At 49.7% G+C, this 15,452-nt stretch overlaps 1 protein-coding gene across 1 annotated transcript in view; it reads right to left on the reverse strand.

Annotated features, from left to right (window-relative positions):
• The window catches only part of Acox2 (acyl-CoA oxidase 2), a 29,339-nt gene extending 14,104 nt beyond the window's left edge, over nt 1-15,235 (reverse strand). Inside the window, exons 1-11 of the mRNA XM_032917847.1 lie at nt 14,983-15,235; nt 14,249-14,411; nt 13,905-14,056; nt 13,454-13,561; nt 11,696-11,815; nt 11,291-11,406; nt 10,476-10,648; nt 8,817-8,979; nt 6,921-7,111; nt 5,248-5,427; nt 2,374-2,479 (exon numbers count right to left, since the gene is read on the reverse strand). Of these exons, the coding sequence (XP_032773738.1) occupies nt 2,374-2,479; nt 5,248-5,427; nt 6,921-7,111; nt 8,817-8,979; nt 10,476-10,648; nt 11,291-11,406; nt 11,696-11,815; nt 13,454-13,561; nt 13,905-14,056; nt 14,249-14,411; nt 14,983-15,235 (1,725 nt within the window). The remainder of the gene's footprint in view (nt 1-2,373; nt 2,480-5,247; nt 5,428-6,920; nt 7,112-8,816; nt 8,980-10,475; nt 10,649-11,290; nt 11,407-11,695; nt 11,816-13,453; nt 13,562-13,904; nt 14,057-14,248; nt 14,412-14,982) is intronic.
• Nucleotides 15,236-15,452: the final 217 nt, after the last annotated feature.

The following is a 15,452-nucleotide window of genomic DNA, read 5'->3' on the forward strand; positions in this document are numbered from 1 at the left end:
GTTACTTTTTGTCTTGTTCATTTCAGGTGTGACTGGTGGTGTGAATACGTGTGTGTGTGTGTGTGTGTGTGTGTGTGTGTGTAATGGGGGCTGGGAGAAGTATAGTGGTTACTTTTTTTCTTGTTCATTTCAGGTGTGACTGTGGTGTGAATATGTATATGTGTGTGTGTGTGCGCGTGCGTGCGTTTCTGTGTGTGTGTGTGTGTGTGTGTGTGTGTGTGTGTGTGTGAGCGCGTGCTTGCATTGGGGGCTGGGTGAAGTATGAAACTGGGCCTTTGGATTCCTCATGTTGCTGCAGATGGCTTCGGGAACATTAGAAAGTAGAAAGAATACATGAGTATTGGAGGCTAGCCTGGGGTACTGGAAGAGCAGCAGCCCCACTTTTCTCAAGAAAACAGCTACTTACTGTCTGCCATGTTAAGGCAGTGTGTGCATTTGTGTGCACGGTGGGATGTGGGAAAGGTGTCCGAACTAAGACTTAAATCCCTGGATGTCAGCAGTGTCCTTCAGTAGCTCACGGGAGAGGCTCTGGCTCTGTTGGTTCTTAACCACTTGGTGTAGAGTGCTTCAGTGACCAAATGACCCCTGCCACAAACCCTCTGCCCTTTGGACTCCTTTCCTGGGGTTCCCTCTCCACTCAACCCAGCAACTAAAGGCTGAATACCTGATCCTATGGGAAGCCTTCAGGACCCCTTTTATTGACGTTGTTTGAATGTGGGGCTGCTTCAGAGAACTTCTTTTGTGCCTGCCCTCTGTGAGTTCTCCCAAGGGGTGAGAGGAGACATTAACAGCAGGTCTCTCCCCAAGGACACACCTGGGCCTTTGTGGCACAGGAAAGGATGGTGCTTGACTCAGCTGTTTTACTTCTCTGTGTTGTCTGTCCTCCACTTCAGAAAGGATTCTGCTAGCTTCCCTTACGCTAACTGAGAGAGGCCTGGCCAGCAATGGCCGGGGTGTTAAAGATCAGAGCAGAGGTTTAGAAGACAGACGAATGAACATCGGGCAGGTGTGGCTTCTGTTCCACTTTGGTATCCCCTCAGGAAGATCTGTATTGCCTCCCAGGCACCTGGACTGCACAGTCCTGGCTAAGTCTCTGGTTAGTGGGAGTCAGGGCGCAGTGGGCAGTAGACGGAGTGGAGCTCAGTGGTGCAGAAACTGAGGACTGACTGCAGAGTTCAGCCCTGGTGTGTGTGGTTGAATGTTGAGTCACCAGGTGACATTCCTGCCCAGTCTGACTGACAGCCTGGCCTGAGTGCTCTGGGTACTTTTCAGAACTGCTCTTTCCCAGGCCTGGGCCTCGAGGGTGGGAATGAAGGCCTCCCCCAGTCTTCAGCTGGTGACTGACATCCTAGCTGCCCCGGCTTAGGAGGCGTTCTTACTTCTTTCCCACCTCGTGCCTTTGAGTCCTGTGTAGACTGTACCATAGTATTTCTGTATCTCCCCATAGCCTGCACCAAGCTCATGGTAGAGCCACCCTCAGGAGGGACCGGACTGCCTCTGCTTCCCTCTGACCAGCTTCCAGACCTTCCCCTCCCCCCTCCCCCTGCATCATTCATGCGTGGTTCTTCTAGAAGGAAGCTCTGATCACTCCTCCCAGACTTGACAGCCTCCCCTGCGAGGGAAAGAAGAACTAGCCATCTTACCACGCTCCAGAAGGCCTCTAGCCACGCCAACCTCCCCTCCCCCCACCTCCAGCTCTGCCTGCCTCACTTCAGTTCCATTCTCCTGCTTTGGTACCCCCTCAGGCAGATCTGTTTTGCCTTTTCTTCCTGCTTTGATACCTCGGTCTCCCCAAGCTGCTACCACCCTCAGACAATCAACTGCTGGCAGAAGTCTTAGCCCATTCAGCCCCTTCTTCAGGAAAGTCCTTTAGGTTGTGTAGGGAGTGTAACCAGCAGCCTTCTTCCCCTATCCTAGTGCCTCCTTGGTTATAGCTGTTTGTCGGCAGTATCGTCACGTTTGTACTCAGTGCTGGCGCAGAGTACATGCTCAAATATTTGCCGACTGATGGAGAAATACGCACAAACACAAAGATAATGGAAATCGAATCAGACATCCTAGGACTGCCTGTGAGGCTAAGGGGGAGACTTGACCTGCTTTTCTGTCTGGGAGGAGCTATTTGAACGCCCTGAAGCAAACCCAGTGGAAACGTCTCATTACCTCTTCCTAAGAGCTACCAGCAAGATGCTTTGGAAATAAGTCCTTTAACTAAAATTCTCCGGACTACAGTCTTGGGTGTGGGAGGCGGGCAGTCCCTGTGGGGTGGGGGTGGGGGAGAATGTGAACTCCAGTTTTCTTGGCACAGTGTCTTGCTGGGAGAGGGAACACGCCCCTTGCCTCGTGCCCTGAGAAAGCAGCTGACTGGCAGCTCACCTTAGCAGCCTGAAGGTGGATGACAGCAGTCTGGTTCCAGGCATCATGCTGGTCAACTCCGGACTTCATGAGGGTCTGTGTCCAGTGTGCTGCATCTCTTATGAGCCTAGAGACCAAAGAAAAGAGAGAATTGATGGGCTTCTGGGGTCTCTCAAGGACAGAAATGATCTCACTGACCAACCTGAGAGCTAACTGCTTCATAAGTATCTCTTTAAGGGCAGGCATTCCCAATTCACAGTGGGGAAAAACTGAGAGTCCCAGAGAGGTTAATTAACTTGTTCAGGGTCACACAGCTAATAAGGAATAGGGCTAAGGCTTTCCTTTTTCTCTTTTGAGACAGTTTACTCCCGTATATATAGCCCAGAGTGACCTAGAACTTTCCCCCTCCTGCTTTAGCTTCCTGGGGGTTTGATTTATTGATTGGTTGATTGATTGATTGCCTTAGGATCTCAGGTAACTCCAGGCTATTCTGTATGATTTCTCTTCAAAGGGCAATTCTGTTAGAAGTCTTACCTCAGGTACCGAACTACAAAACTGAGCCGCTAACCTAGTCATTTGCCGTTATCTTAACCTTCGGTCTGTTTTCCACTCCCTGTGTGTCCATCTGACCCTTGGAATTTGACTGTAAATCAAAGTGCTTATTAAGCAACATTGACTTTGCTTCGTCTGGGAATCGCTAAGCACGTGGCACATTGAGTTCCAAGCCAGGAGGCACAGAATGGCCTGTTTTTCCCTTCCCCAACCTTCCCAGCTACCTTAGCTCTGTGTGTCCTGCGTATTTATCAGGCTAGTTCCCTGGTAGATCCCCACTTCTGAACACAGCGCCTGGCAAATTGCAAGCATTTAACAGTATTGTGCAACGGAGAAGTAAATACCTCAAGTTGCCAGTGATCCTAAAATACCTGTGGCCCTCTCTGGAACACAAGTCCGAGTGTAAGCTTTCTTGGTGTATGTTGGAAATGTTTTCTCCAGCTTTGGCATTCTGGTCTGAGGCAGAATTCAGAAAGTTCCCTTCTAGGTAGTTGAATCTCCTCAGTAATGGTGGTTGTATCTGTGCGTCTCCTTTCCCAGCTCTGGAACACTCAGTCATGTCTGACATATAGTTAGTATTGGTGGTACTTACTAAATAACAGAATGTGCAAGTTCTTGGGTTTTTTGTTTTTTGTTTTTTGTTTTTTGTTTTTTTTTAAATAGAATCCATGTTCTGGGTTGGGGAGATGGCTCAGCAATTAAGAGCACCGGCTGCTCTTCCTGAGGATCCAAGGTCGAGTACCAGGACCTGCAGCTCAAACTTTCTACAGCTCTAGCCCCAAGAGATCCAGTACCAGCTCGGATATCCATGGTACTGCATGTCCGTGGTGCGTAGATGTGTGAGCAGACAAATTCTCATACACGTAAAATTAAAACAATTAATACACATTCATTCATGTTTTAACCCAGGCATGGTGATGCATATCTTTAATCCCAGCGCTGAGGAAGCAGAGACAGGAAGGTCTCTGTGATTTTGAGGACAGTGCGGTCTGCACAGTGAGCTCCCCAACGACAAATTATATATATATATATATATATATATATATATATATATATATATATATATTTTTTTTTTTAAAGATTTATGGGGTTGGGGATTTAGCTCAGTGGTAGAGCGCTTGCCTAGGAAGCGCAAGGCCCTGGGTTCGGTCCCCAGCTCCGAAAAAAAGAAAAGGAAAAAAAAAAAAGATTTACGTGTTTTCATGTGTTTGCTTCTGTGGGTTTGTGTGTAACATGTGCATGTAGGCACTCATGGAAGCCAGAAGAGGGCACCAGGTCCCCTGGAACTGGTATTATATTGTAGGCAGTTGTAAACTACCCTGTGTAGGTGCTGGGAATCTAACTGGAGTCCACCGTGAGACTAATAACTACTCTCAACGGTTGAACCATTCCTCTAGCTCTGGGTTCTTGGTTTTGATTATGTTCCTTGGACTCTACTAGACCCTGAGTATAACCTAGGTCTTCTAAATATGTTTTTTAAAGACATATTTATTTATAACTTATTAATTTCTAAGTACACTGCCGCTGTCTTCAGACACACCAGAAGAGGGCATCGGATCCCACTACAGATGGTTGTGAGCCGCCATGTGGTTGCTGGGATTTGAACTCAGGACCTCTGGAAGAGCAGTCAGTGCCCTTAACCGCTGAGCCATCTCTCCAGCCCCGCCTAACCTAGGTCTTCTATTCTGAGGTATAAGCACACTTTTGAAAATTACTTCTCATGTTTATTTATTTATTTAATGTGTGTGCATAAATGTGTGTGTGTGTGTGTGTGTGTGTGTGTGCATGTTGCAGGTGCATGTACTTACATAGAGTCAAAGAGGGTATCAGAAACACCCCCTATCACTCCCTGCTGTGTTTCCTTGAGACAAGGATTCTCAGCGTTCATGGAATAAGGCTGGTAACCATCAGCCCTGACCTTACAAGTACTCTATGCCTGGCTACTTCACATGGGTGCTGTGAAACAAACTCACCTCTGAAAATTACTTTTAGATTGTGGGGTAGTTCAGACTTAAAGCACTACTGACTTGACTTGCTTGGCTTTGCATATCATTTCATTTATAGCAATCTGGGCATGAGTACATTTGTTATATTGGAAATCACCACAGGAACCTAAAGGTTTAAGAAATTCCTGTCACTAGCCGGAGGGGACCAGGATAAAGAAATGATGGTGGTCCCTGGCTGAGGGTGAGTTGTTCCTTTTTCTACTCCCACAGTGACAGGAGCTAAGAGGTCTGGAGAGGCTGGGGATGGCAGTGATTTGTAGAGCACTGTCCACTCGTGTCTACCCAGCTGCTCCAAGAGGTCTTAGTGTGGGAAGGAGCCTACCCTGTACTGGCTTACCTGGTAGACACATATGCCCAGGCTGTGGTATAGACATCTGGGCAGCGGAAGTCAGCTGCAGTCTGGGCTGAGCACCTGGCTGGCCTTTGTGTGGCAATATACATGACGGACTGAGGGAGAGGCTTCTGTGGTGTGGCGCCTGGGGACGCTTGAGCCTGCAGATAGCTCTTCATCAGAAACCTGGGACAGAGTAGAGACAGATGAGACAGTGTGAGACTCTGTGGGGCCCCCACCCCAGCTGCTCTCACTCCCAGGGGCAAGCAATTTTTATGCTGTACCCCAGTGAGGAAAGCCAGTATTCCTGGCCTCAGCCCAGCCTCTTCCTGACAGCCGCTCTTCATTCCAACCCTGGGCCCCCATCTTCTGTAGGACCTTCACTGAGACATACCCAAAGTGCTAGTCTCTTTAACAGTAGACAAAGGCTGCAGAGCCGGGCCAGCTCCCTTAGATCCTAGATACACAGCCTTGTGGGGCTTGTGCAAAAAGAAGCTTCCGCATCAGGATCCTCTGCCTCGGAATTTAGGGTACAAGTATAGTGTGACCCTTTCAAACAGTCAGATAAATGAAGAAACACTGACACGAGGAAGGTGGGTAGCAGCTCCAGGTTGCTTCTGTGTGCAATAGCTGTGCTCAGACAGCCTTGGGCTCCCATTGGCCCCTCTGAGATCACTGTGATGCTCTATAATTGTTTGTGTCTCCCTCTGCCTCAGTTTCCCCAGGACAATGGGAATGATGCTACTTGCCTAGTAGGGGTGAGCGTGCAGAATTGAATGATACACTTGTGAATTGCTTGTCAAGGGTAGGCTGCAGGCTGCTTAAGGCATGCTGTTGCATTATTTGTATAACGTGGCAAAAAAAAACTCAGTAAATGCTATATATTATATTTGCCAGTGAACTCTTTTCTCCTTGGATATTGAAGCATTTGTTCTGTTCAATCACCGGAGAATACATGACTGTGAGGGAATCAACCATCAGGAAAGAGACAGCCTATTTGGAGGCCAGTGTGGTTTCCTCCTGTCTCTCAGGGTGGACCTTGTTTCATGTTTGCTCTTGGCTGAACCTGGAATACCTCAGAGAGCAAGGGAGGAAGGTGCCTGCCCTCAAGGAAGTCCTGGTTTAGCTAGGAAGTAGAGCTGAAAAGCTAAGTAAAAAGGTGTAGACAATTACGGGTTGTGATAACTTCCAAAGGAAATGTGGTTCTAGGTGGGAGGGGTCAAGGGTGCGGTGGGTGGCAGGGCAGGAGGACCTGAGCAGCTTGGATACAGAGGCAGCATCTGGGTCACAATGACTTAAAGAATGACTTGAAGAGTGTAGTGTGAACCATGGCATTTCCTTCAGGTAGAGGGAAGCTAATGAACCATTTTAAGTGAGACAAAGATATAATGTTCCTTAGGCTTAGCCAAGGGCTCCCTGGTTGCCTATGGAGAAATGAGGACATAGAGAAGCGAGAGTCTGGGACAGAGCCTGATGCTGTTGTCTGTGTAAGACAGACAGATGGCCCAGCTGGGAACAGCAGACCATCTGGGGGAAGTGGGCAAATTAGGGACACACTGGGATTTGGACAGCCCTCAAAAGGTACTTTTCCAATGCTTACTTCCTCCCTGGCCTCCCTGAATGGAACCTTAGAGGGCCCCCAAGGGCAGGGCAGAGGTCTGGAAAACTCTGGATTTTACCTGGCCACTTGCAGGTAGAGCACCGTATTCTCACCCTCATATGTGCAAGAGGCTGTTGCTCGAGCGACCAGTGTCGGCAGGCCGCTCAGCTTTGAGTAGCCATGGCCCCCGCAGGCCCTGCGACAGATCTCTGCCCCCTGGGCACAGAAGTCTGCAAACGTGGCCTTCATACCAGTGCTCAATGCATGGAGCTGCAAGAACAAAGTAGCAGAAGGGTCGTGGGGTATCGTCCCGGCTTGCCACTAAGTACCTGCAGCACGCAGGCCAAGGCTGTGAGGTTGGTGCCGTGTTTAGCTTGCTGTTCTGTGAGGTGGCAGCTAATGCTAATACTCAGAGGTTAAGGCTCATGGAAAGACACACACAGTTATAGAGAGTGGCCACGGGGCCGTAAGAATGAAGGAGAAATCTGTCCTAGCCAGTGTTTCCAGGATCTTCCGAAGAGGAGTCTTCTGGGAGTAGGCCAATAAGGGTCATGGGAACCTGCCAGGAGGCAGAAGTTTGGAAAAGTTGCCAATGAAGGCGTGTATGTGCACCATCAGGCCGTTTTCTGGGTTGTAGGAGGGAGCCATGGTCCAACTGTCCATGCAAGCTTGTGTGTTGAAATCTGAACTCCAAAGAAAGGAGGTGAACCTTTGGCATGGATTAGGCGAAGCCTTCATTAGGAGCGTTAGTGGCTGCAAGAACTGTAACATCTTCTCCAAAACTTGTGCCGAAATACAACGGCACTGTCGCTGCCTCCCACCCCTCTGTGTGTGTTCACGCATGTGTGCATGTGTGCATGTGCATGACCACGCAGTGCATGTATGGAGGTCAGATGACAGCCAGCAGGAGTAAATTTTTCTCTTTCTACTATGTAGGTTCTAGGCATTGAAATCAGGCTGTCAGGCTTAGCAGCAAGCACCTTTCCACACTGATCCATGTTGCTGGCCCTATACCTGTCATCTTAGCCATTTTAAAAGGCGACTGGGCCGCAAGGGTTTCTGGGTCATGGATAGATTAATGGCGTTGTGGGACTGAGTTCCGTATTGTGGGAGTTATAAACCCGAGTCCCCTTTCTTTCTCTTGTCATATGATGTACTACCCTGCCATCTTACCACCCAGCAGGGAGGCCCTTACCAAACAGTAGCAGTATGACAGAGGCTGGGCATCTCCAGAAGAGTGAGAAACTAATTTCCGCTGTGTGCAAGGTACCGAGTTTATAAAGGTTTGCTAGAGCATCTGAACAGCCTGGCAGAAAGTGCCTGGCTCAAGGTTTTGGTTCTTGAAAACCCCCATCCATCTTTCAGACTTTCATACCCTTGGGAGGAAGGCCTCCTTTTCCCTTTCTATTTTAGTTTCTTTCCTTGCAAAATAAATGCCAGTGGTGGATGCCATGGAAAGACTTAATGAAGCAATGCCTTGAAAGCACAGCGCCTACACAGACTGAAGGCGTCTGGGACTCCCAGCCTCATCAAAGACTCAGGGTATCAATTGACACACAGCTTGGACCACAGTGCGCTCTCTAGGCCTGATACGTTTTTGGAGTTTTCGAAGGCAAAGCAAAGCCTGTGAGGTGTGTAAACTTTGGTGAAGGACTCTGGGAAGTCTTGGCAGTTGAACACACCGATGGTTCTGTTATATTTTTGGCCAGTAGAACAAATCAGGTTAGTTCAGGTCAAAGTGTGCCATTCAGATGACTTCGGAGTTGTTCTGATTTCTATCACACGCAAGGGATTGTGTATCTGTGTCCTCCGCCCTCACATTACTTCTGACATTGTTGGAGCTCTCTAGGAGTCAGGGGTCAGTGGACATTGGGAGACTGAGGGCCTGTGGGAGCCAAGCTGCAGTCATTTCCTCACAACTGGAACAGCCATTTGCCACCCTCTCTCAAAGCTATTCCCAGCAAACAGAATGTACCTCAGGCAGGAGGCTGAAGTCTCTCTTCAGAATAGCACTGTAGGAGCTGTGGAAGAATTCTAAGAGGTTGGTGGCCGTGAAGTGGAAGGCATAGCTCACAGCAAGCTGAGGAAGGAGTTTCTGCTGCTGCGTCTGGTATTCCAGGATTTTTGCCTCTGGGTCACTGAATAGGGAAAAGTAGCAAAGGTTTAGAAGTTCGCCCCAAACCGTCTTCCCCTTGACACTGTCAAGCCATAAAAATGGACTGTCGCAAGGCTGACATGAGGCCATGATGTTTTTTTTTTCTTTTTTTTTTTTTCGGAGCTGGGGACCAAACCCAGGACCTTGCGCTTCCTAGGCAAGCGCTCTACCACTGAGCTAAATCCCCAACCCTGGCTATGATGTTTTAAACCTCACCTACCACCAACGTACATATGTTTTCCTTTTTTTCTGTATAAATGCCCACAGCATATATATCCATTATCTTAGCTGAAAGCCTGAAAGGTTCTGAACTCCAAACCATCTGGACCCAAAAGCCAGGTGAAGGAGCGTGGCCCTGCCCCACTGGTGACTAGAATTCATGACCTTCCATGTGCCTGCGGTGTTATAGGAAATGCACTCTTAGACTATGAACTTGAGTCCAAAGAAACATAAAAAAAGGAAGTGTCTTCATGTGTGTCTCTGTGTCTTCAGTACTCGGGAATATGTCCAATATGTAGAGCCATGTACTGGGATTGGGAAAGAGTGGGTGCATGAGAAGTCCCCCAAAGCTGACGGGAGCTTGGAGCCTGGGCAGCATCAGCCCCTCCTGACACATTACGCACTTGTAATCAGGGTGGGACAGCTTTGCTGCCCACATAGAGGCCCGAAGGCCAGGAGCAACACAGTCACCACTATCTTTTGGGTACCCAGTGGCCCAAGGATGACGTCTTTCATCCCGGCCTCACACTGAGGCTGTTGTGGGTTTGCAGGGGAAGGGCCTCTAAGGTTGAAGCTTTACCATGTTTCCCCCTTACCACCACCGTGAACATTGCCCGTGTCACCTCTATTTTACAGACATGGAAGAAAGAAGAGCATGTGCCCATGGCTGCCTGGCATCTAATCCTCAGTATGATTATGGCAGACTGGAGCCAATGCCTGAGGTGCATGGCATCAAATAACACCAGGTCCCAGAGCTGCTCAGTCCTCCTGACCTCGCTATGCACAGGTAGGACATAGACTTGAGAGGGCCTTATCAAGCCCAGGCCAGTCAGCGGGGCTGGGGTAAAACTCCCGAGCACCATGAACTGTTAGGCTGTGATGTGCTCCCTCCCCGCTTCCTGTTCTCACTGTGGTTTTCTGCACCCCGAGAGTGCGTGTCCGTTTGGGACATATCCCAAAAGACGGCCACGAGTTTTAAATTGAACTAGCGTATTCCGGAAACACACGTGCACTCTCGGGCGTCACAGAGCAGCCCTGGCCATTCGGTGTCATGGAATGGAGGGGACGGGAGTCAGATGCACTGATAATGAAAAGAAAGGGTCTGGACTGAGCCGTCCCATAGCCAAGCGGCACGAGTTCAGCCTCATGCCGTCTAAGGCAGTCGGCTTTTACCACACCCAACCTGACAACAACCGACCAGCCTTGAAGACTGGCAGACACAAACACTCTAGCTAGTCACAGCCATCGGGTGCTGCTTGCCTGGGCCGAAGTCGAGACTGATGGCGGATTACTGAGTAGCGCGTGGCAATGATGCAAGCCTTCTGGAGGGAGGGTAGGATTCCTTTACACAGCAGCTGCACCCGGGTCACCAACATGCCAAGATAATTGCTCTGTGGTGTCCCAAGCCTCTGGTAGGTACCATCTGGCAAGACCTGCGTGCAATAAAGACAGGTGCTGGTTGAAGCTAAGTTAGCCCAGGCTGCACCTCCGTGAGCCTCCGCTGCAGAAGCAGAAACCCTTGGTGCAGCATGATGGCTGGCACATAAAAATATTCGCGTGAGGGGTTGGGGATTTAGCTCAGTGGTAGAGCGCTTGCCTAGTGAGCGCAAGGCCCTGGGTTCGGTCCCCAGCTCCGGAAAAAAAAAAAAATTCGCGTGAGAAATCCCCACCCTTTACACCTAAAGAGGTAAATCTGCCTAATTAGGACTTCTGCCAGCATCCGGGGCACATCTGTTCTATAATCGGTTTCAGGAGAGTAACATGTTCACTCTCAGATCTTCCCCTTTCTGGGGATTGCTTTGTCACTGGACCTCATGTCTGCTCTGAAACCACAAGCTAAGTATTTATACATGGGGGAGTCTTAGGCTTAAAGTGGCAAGATGTTCCCGACACCTTTGTGCTTCTAAGCTCAGTTTTATCCTGATCTGTGGCACCCCTGAAACTCTTTTGGGAAGAAGTGGGCTTGTGGTCCAAACTCAGTTTTGTTGAGGCAGACCCAGAGCCTGTGGCAGCCGTGTAAAGGGCAAGTCCCCTCCCTAGGCAGTCTGGGTCCATAGCTTCCCCAGGCACCTAACCTCTGCAAAGCGACTGAGCATGTTTTCTCTGGGAACCCGCACGTGGTTCAGTTGCAGGAAGCCATTGTCTATGTGTTCCAAGCCCATCTTGGGGCCTATGTCCCCAACTGTGATTCCTAGAAGAGGGTAGAGAATGCCCGTCAGTTGAGTGCATACAGCATGCCAGGGATGTGCACACATGCTAACATACACACACACACGCGCACGCACGCGCGCGCCTCAGACAACAATAAGCAAGTTAAAGTCAAACAGATGCTGAATCTTGTACCAGTCTGACAGCAGGATAATATTAGTTCTGTCAGCTAGATCCTGTCTAGTCAAGGGAGACATATCCGAGCTTCTGTGCATCTCTTGGAGACTCAAGACCGGGTGGGTGGGGGTCCTCCAGGAAGCAGCAGGGATTACCTGGCAGTGGGGTGTGGTCCTCTAGGCTCCGTATGGGCACAATGAAGGCATGCATGCCGTGCCGGACTCCTAAGCAGGTCAACTGGGCTAGGACCACAGCATGGGTGACCGACCATCCCACTTAGGCAGAAAGAAGAGAGGCCCGTCACTGGAAGCCCTGTGTACCATGGCTTGTCCCTGCCTGCTGGTGTTGACAGACACCTGTGGGTCCTTGGCAAGTCAGTGATGACAGAAAAAAAATTGTCACAAAGAACCTGGCTAGAGCAAAAGGAACAGTGAAGTCGCAGTGAGGAGTTTCTTATCAAAACCCAACTGGAGCTTAGCTTTTGGCTGAAGTAAGGGGAGTCTTATTTTCCATATAAGGAAACTGAGGCTTGGAGTACAGAGTGACACACTGAAGGTCACTGGTCTGGAGGGGCAGAGCTGGAATTTAACCCCATCAGCATGATCTTAAAGATGGCTTCCTTCTCCCTGGAAATTTGATGTTGACTGATCACTCATCTTTGTCCTCCTTACCCTCTCCCTTGTCCTGTCCTTCTCCTCTCTGTCTCCTCTTTCCTGCCTTGCTTTCCCCATTCTGTCCCCTGCCCTGCCTTCATTGAATGCAGTTTCCACACCAGGCATTTTGTCACCGGGCCTCTAAATGCTACAGTGGAGTCCTTAGAAATGATTTCTCAAAGGGGCCCTTGGCAGGATCCTGTCTTGGAGCTCAGAGATGGTGGGTGCCGTTGTCACCTTGTACCCACCCATGTGATGGGAGCTTGTCTGGGTATGGAGCGGCAGGGCGGACTTTTAGCCAGCAATTAGTCCAGAGCGTGTGCTCTGTCCCTGTAGGTGGCAAGCTGACTGTGTTAACTCGGGAAGCTAGAATATATGCTGCTGGGAGCCCTTGGGACAAGACTAGGTAATGCATGTGTATGGTGTAGTGTGTGTGTGTGTGTGTGTGTGTGTGTGTGTGTATGCACAAATGTGTCTGGTGGGGACAGTGTATGTACTCTATACATGTGTGAGTGCCTGTGACAGGGCAGTGTACATATTTTTGTGTCCATGTTTCTGCATGGAGGCAGTGTGTGTGTGTGTGTGTGTGTGTGTGTTGTGTACAAGTCTAGGTGTGTCTGTTTGGGGATAGTGTGGTGTACCATGTACATACATTTGTAATTTGGGGGGTTGTATGTGTTATGTGAATGTGCACAGGTGTGTCTGTATAACAACAATGTGTGTGTTGTATACATGCATGTCTGTGGGGGCAGTATGTGTGTGTTTACATCTACACGATGTCTATGTATGGGCAGTGTGCATGTTGTCTGCAGGGGCAATGTTTGTGTCGTGGGGCAGTGTGTGTATGTTGTGTAATGCACACGTGTGCCTATGGGAACATCTCCTGCTGTGTATATCTGTGACTGTGGAGGGCAGTGCATGTTTCTGTGTGTTGAATGCTTGCATATGTGTATCTGGGGGTAGCATGTGTGTTATGTGCATGTACACACGTGTTGTGTGTGGGCAGTGAATATGTGGCATGTTCTTAACCTCATTGCTCACAGCTTGGGTGCGTTTCCTAATCTACTGAAAACTCCCTTGGGATCTTCCAGTCACTAACCAAGGAAGTTCTTAACATCTTATCTATTTCAAGTGACCTCAAGGTGACAAACCTAGAATAGGAAATCAACCCGATGTCTGTCGGGCATCAACGTTAGTGCAACGCAGCCCCAGATCTGTTTTCCCATGGAGAGACAGGGTAGTAGGAAGGAGGGTACTCACAGTCCCCAGGCCACCACTTGGTGGAAGTCATCGTAGGGCTGTGTATCACAAACTCCTGCCTGGCTTCATCATAGGTGGCTTCAGTCTCCAGGCCCTGTAGGTATGTCCCTTAGGACCAAGGAGGAGAGTTAGAGTACTGGGGCCATGTGGGGTACTCACTTGAGAGTAGCTTCTAGGTGGGCCGGGGCTCGGTGTGGGATAAAGTCAGCTCCTGACTGCACTCACAGGCCTAGCTCTCTTTTATCTGTGGGCTGTGTGACATCCTAATGCTTCCAAAAGAAATGACTTGTCCCCCGGTAGCTCATACAATGTATGTGACATTAGGAAAAGGCACCCCTTCCTCAAGACCCTTGACTGCCATCTGCTGGGATTTTTTGAATTAGCATGGACGTCTATGAACTCTGCTTTCCAGAGTTGTGCGGTACCATTGCACGCAGCACCTCCCGCTCACCGTGTCCCAGCTCTGTCTGGGCGTATGTTGTGATGATTTGGAAGTTTTTGCAGAGTTGGCCCCATTTAGCAATCTGTTCATCTGAGCCCAGGCTTCGGATAGCATTCATGGCAACACCATGTAAGCTTAAGTTGACGTATCCATCAAGGACTCTGTGGAGAAGAGATGCTTCAGCTGAGAGGGCTGTGGAAGACAGGTCCATAAACTCTCAACCTGGGTAGGGCTCGGAAGGGAAGAGGCATCTGGCGTTCTAGTGTTCCGGCGAGTCCCTGTTTGCTGAGGGAAATGTCTTTGGGGGTTATGGGTTGCAGGCAAGCCTGCTGGGGGCTGCCCTGGATGAACACCTGTCAGCATAAATGCGTTCAGGACTATCTTCTGACCAGCCCAGGCTCCAGGCTAGCTTCTCGAGATGGAATCTCTTTTGAATCGCATCCTCATATAGCTCCTCTCGGGTCATGAAGTAAAGCTTCTTCAAATTAAACACTGGGTCACTTTGTATGATGCTTTCTGCAGCAGAAAGAACAGAGGGTTTTGATGGGCTTCGATAAGGTTCCTGACAGCTTCAAATTTTCCCACCCACTTGCCTCACGGAGTTGAAAGGAAGCCATCGGTCACTATCATTCAACAGGTTAAACAATCGAGACCCTCAAGGGGAATGTGCTTCGTCCACTCCTGCAAAGCTCTGCCCAGGTGCGTGGGGTCAAGGGTCAGTTTGTTCCTTGGAAGAGAACCTAGCCTTATAGATGGAGCTCAGTTGGTAGGAGGACTGCCTAGAAGACATAAGCTCTGGGTTCGATCCACAACACTGGTTCCCATGCACCACAGAAACCAGGCATGGTGGCCTGCATCTTCAATCCCAGCACTTGAGAGGCGGAGGCAGGAGAGTCGGAAGTTCTAGATCATCCTTGGCTTCCTAGCAGTTTGAGGCCAGCCTGGGCTACATGAGGCCCTGTCTCAAAGCGATGAGTAACAGCAACAGAAAGGACTATTAGTTAAAGGAGTGCAGAACTAGTTAACAGACTGTTCTAGAAAAGCATGTAGGTTCAAAGGCAGCTCTTGGCCGCCTGCCTCTGCTTACCGACTTTCCTTCGCAGCACGGTGTTTGGGAGGCCTCCATCAAGGATGTTGGTGAGTCGCTCTACACTGAAGGACGGTGAGTGCCTTTCGCTGTCTATGTCCGGGTGCACTTGCCAGCTCCAGGTGTCCCCCAGGGACACTCGGTGCATTGGGCTCCCCATCCTGGATCTGCTCGTCTCCTTGAGGGTCTGCTCTGAGCACTGGGAGGTGCCAAGAACCTGTGTGAAAAAGGCGTTGCTTAGGGCTGGAGTCATCCAGGGCCTTTCTTGGCTAGCTGAATGACAACACACTCCCATCCGGTGTCTTCGTGGCTACTGCCTGTGGTCCACATACTGTGTATGAGTGAATGCGGTCAGTATTGTTCTGTCTGCGGTAGCCAAGGTCCGGATGGTTTGACCACAAAGATCTTTTCCCACCTTCTGTAGTTTGTGTCACAGCATGCCTGGGACAGTCTTCATGAAGTCTGTAAGG

This window comes from Rattus rattus, chromosome 12, assembly GCF_011064425.1.
Source record: "Rattus rattus isolate New Zealand chromosome 12, Rrattus_CSIRO_v1, whole genome shotgun sequence".
NCBI classification, from domain to species: Eukaryota; Metazoa; Chordata; class Mammalia; order Rodentia; family Muridae; genus Rattus; species Rattus rattus.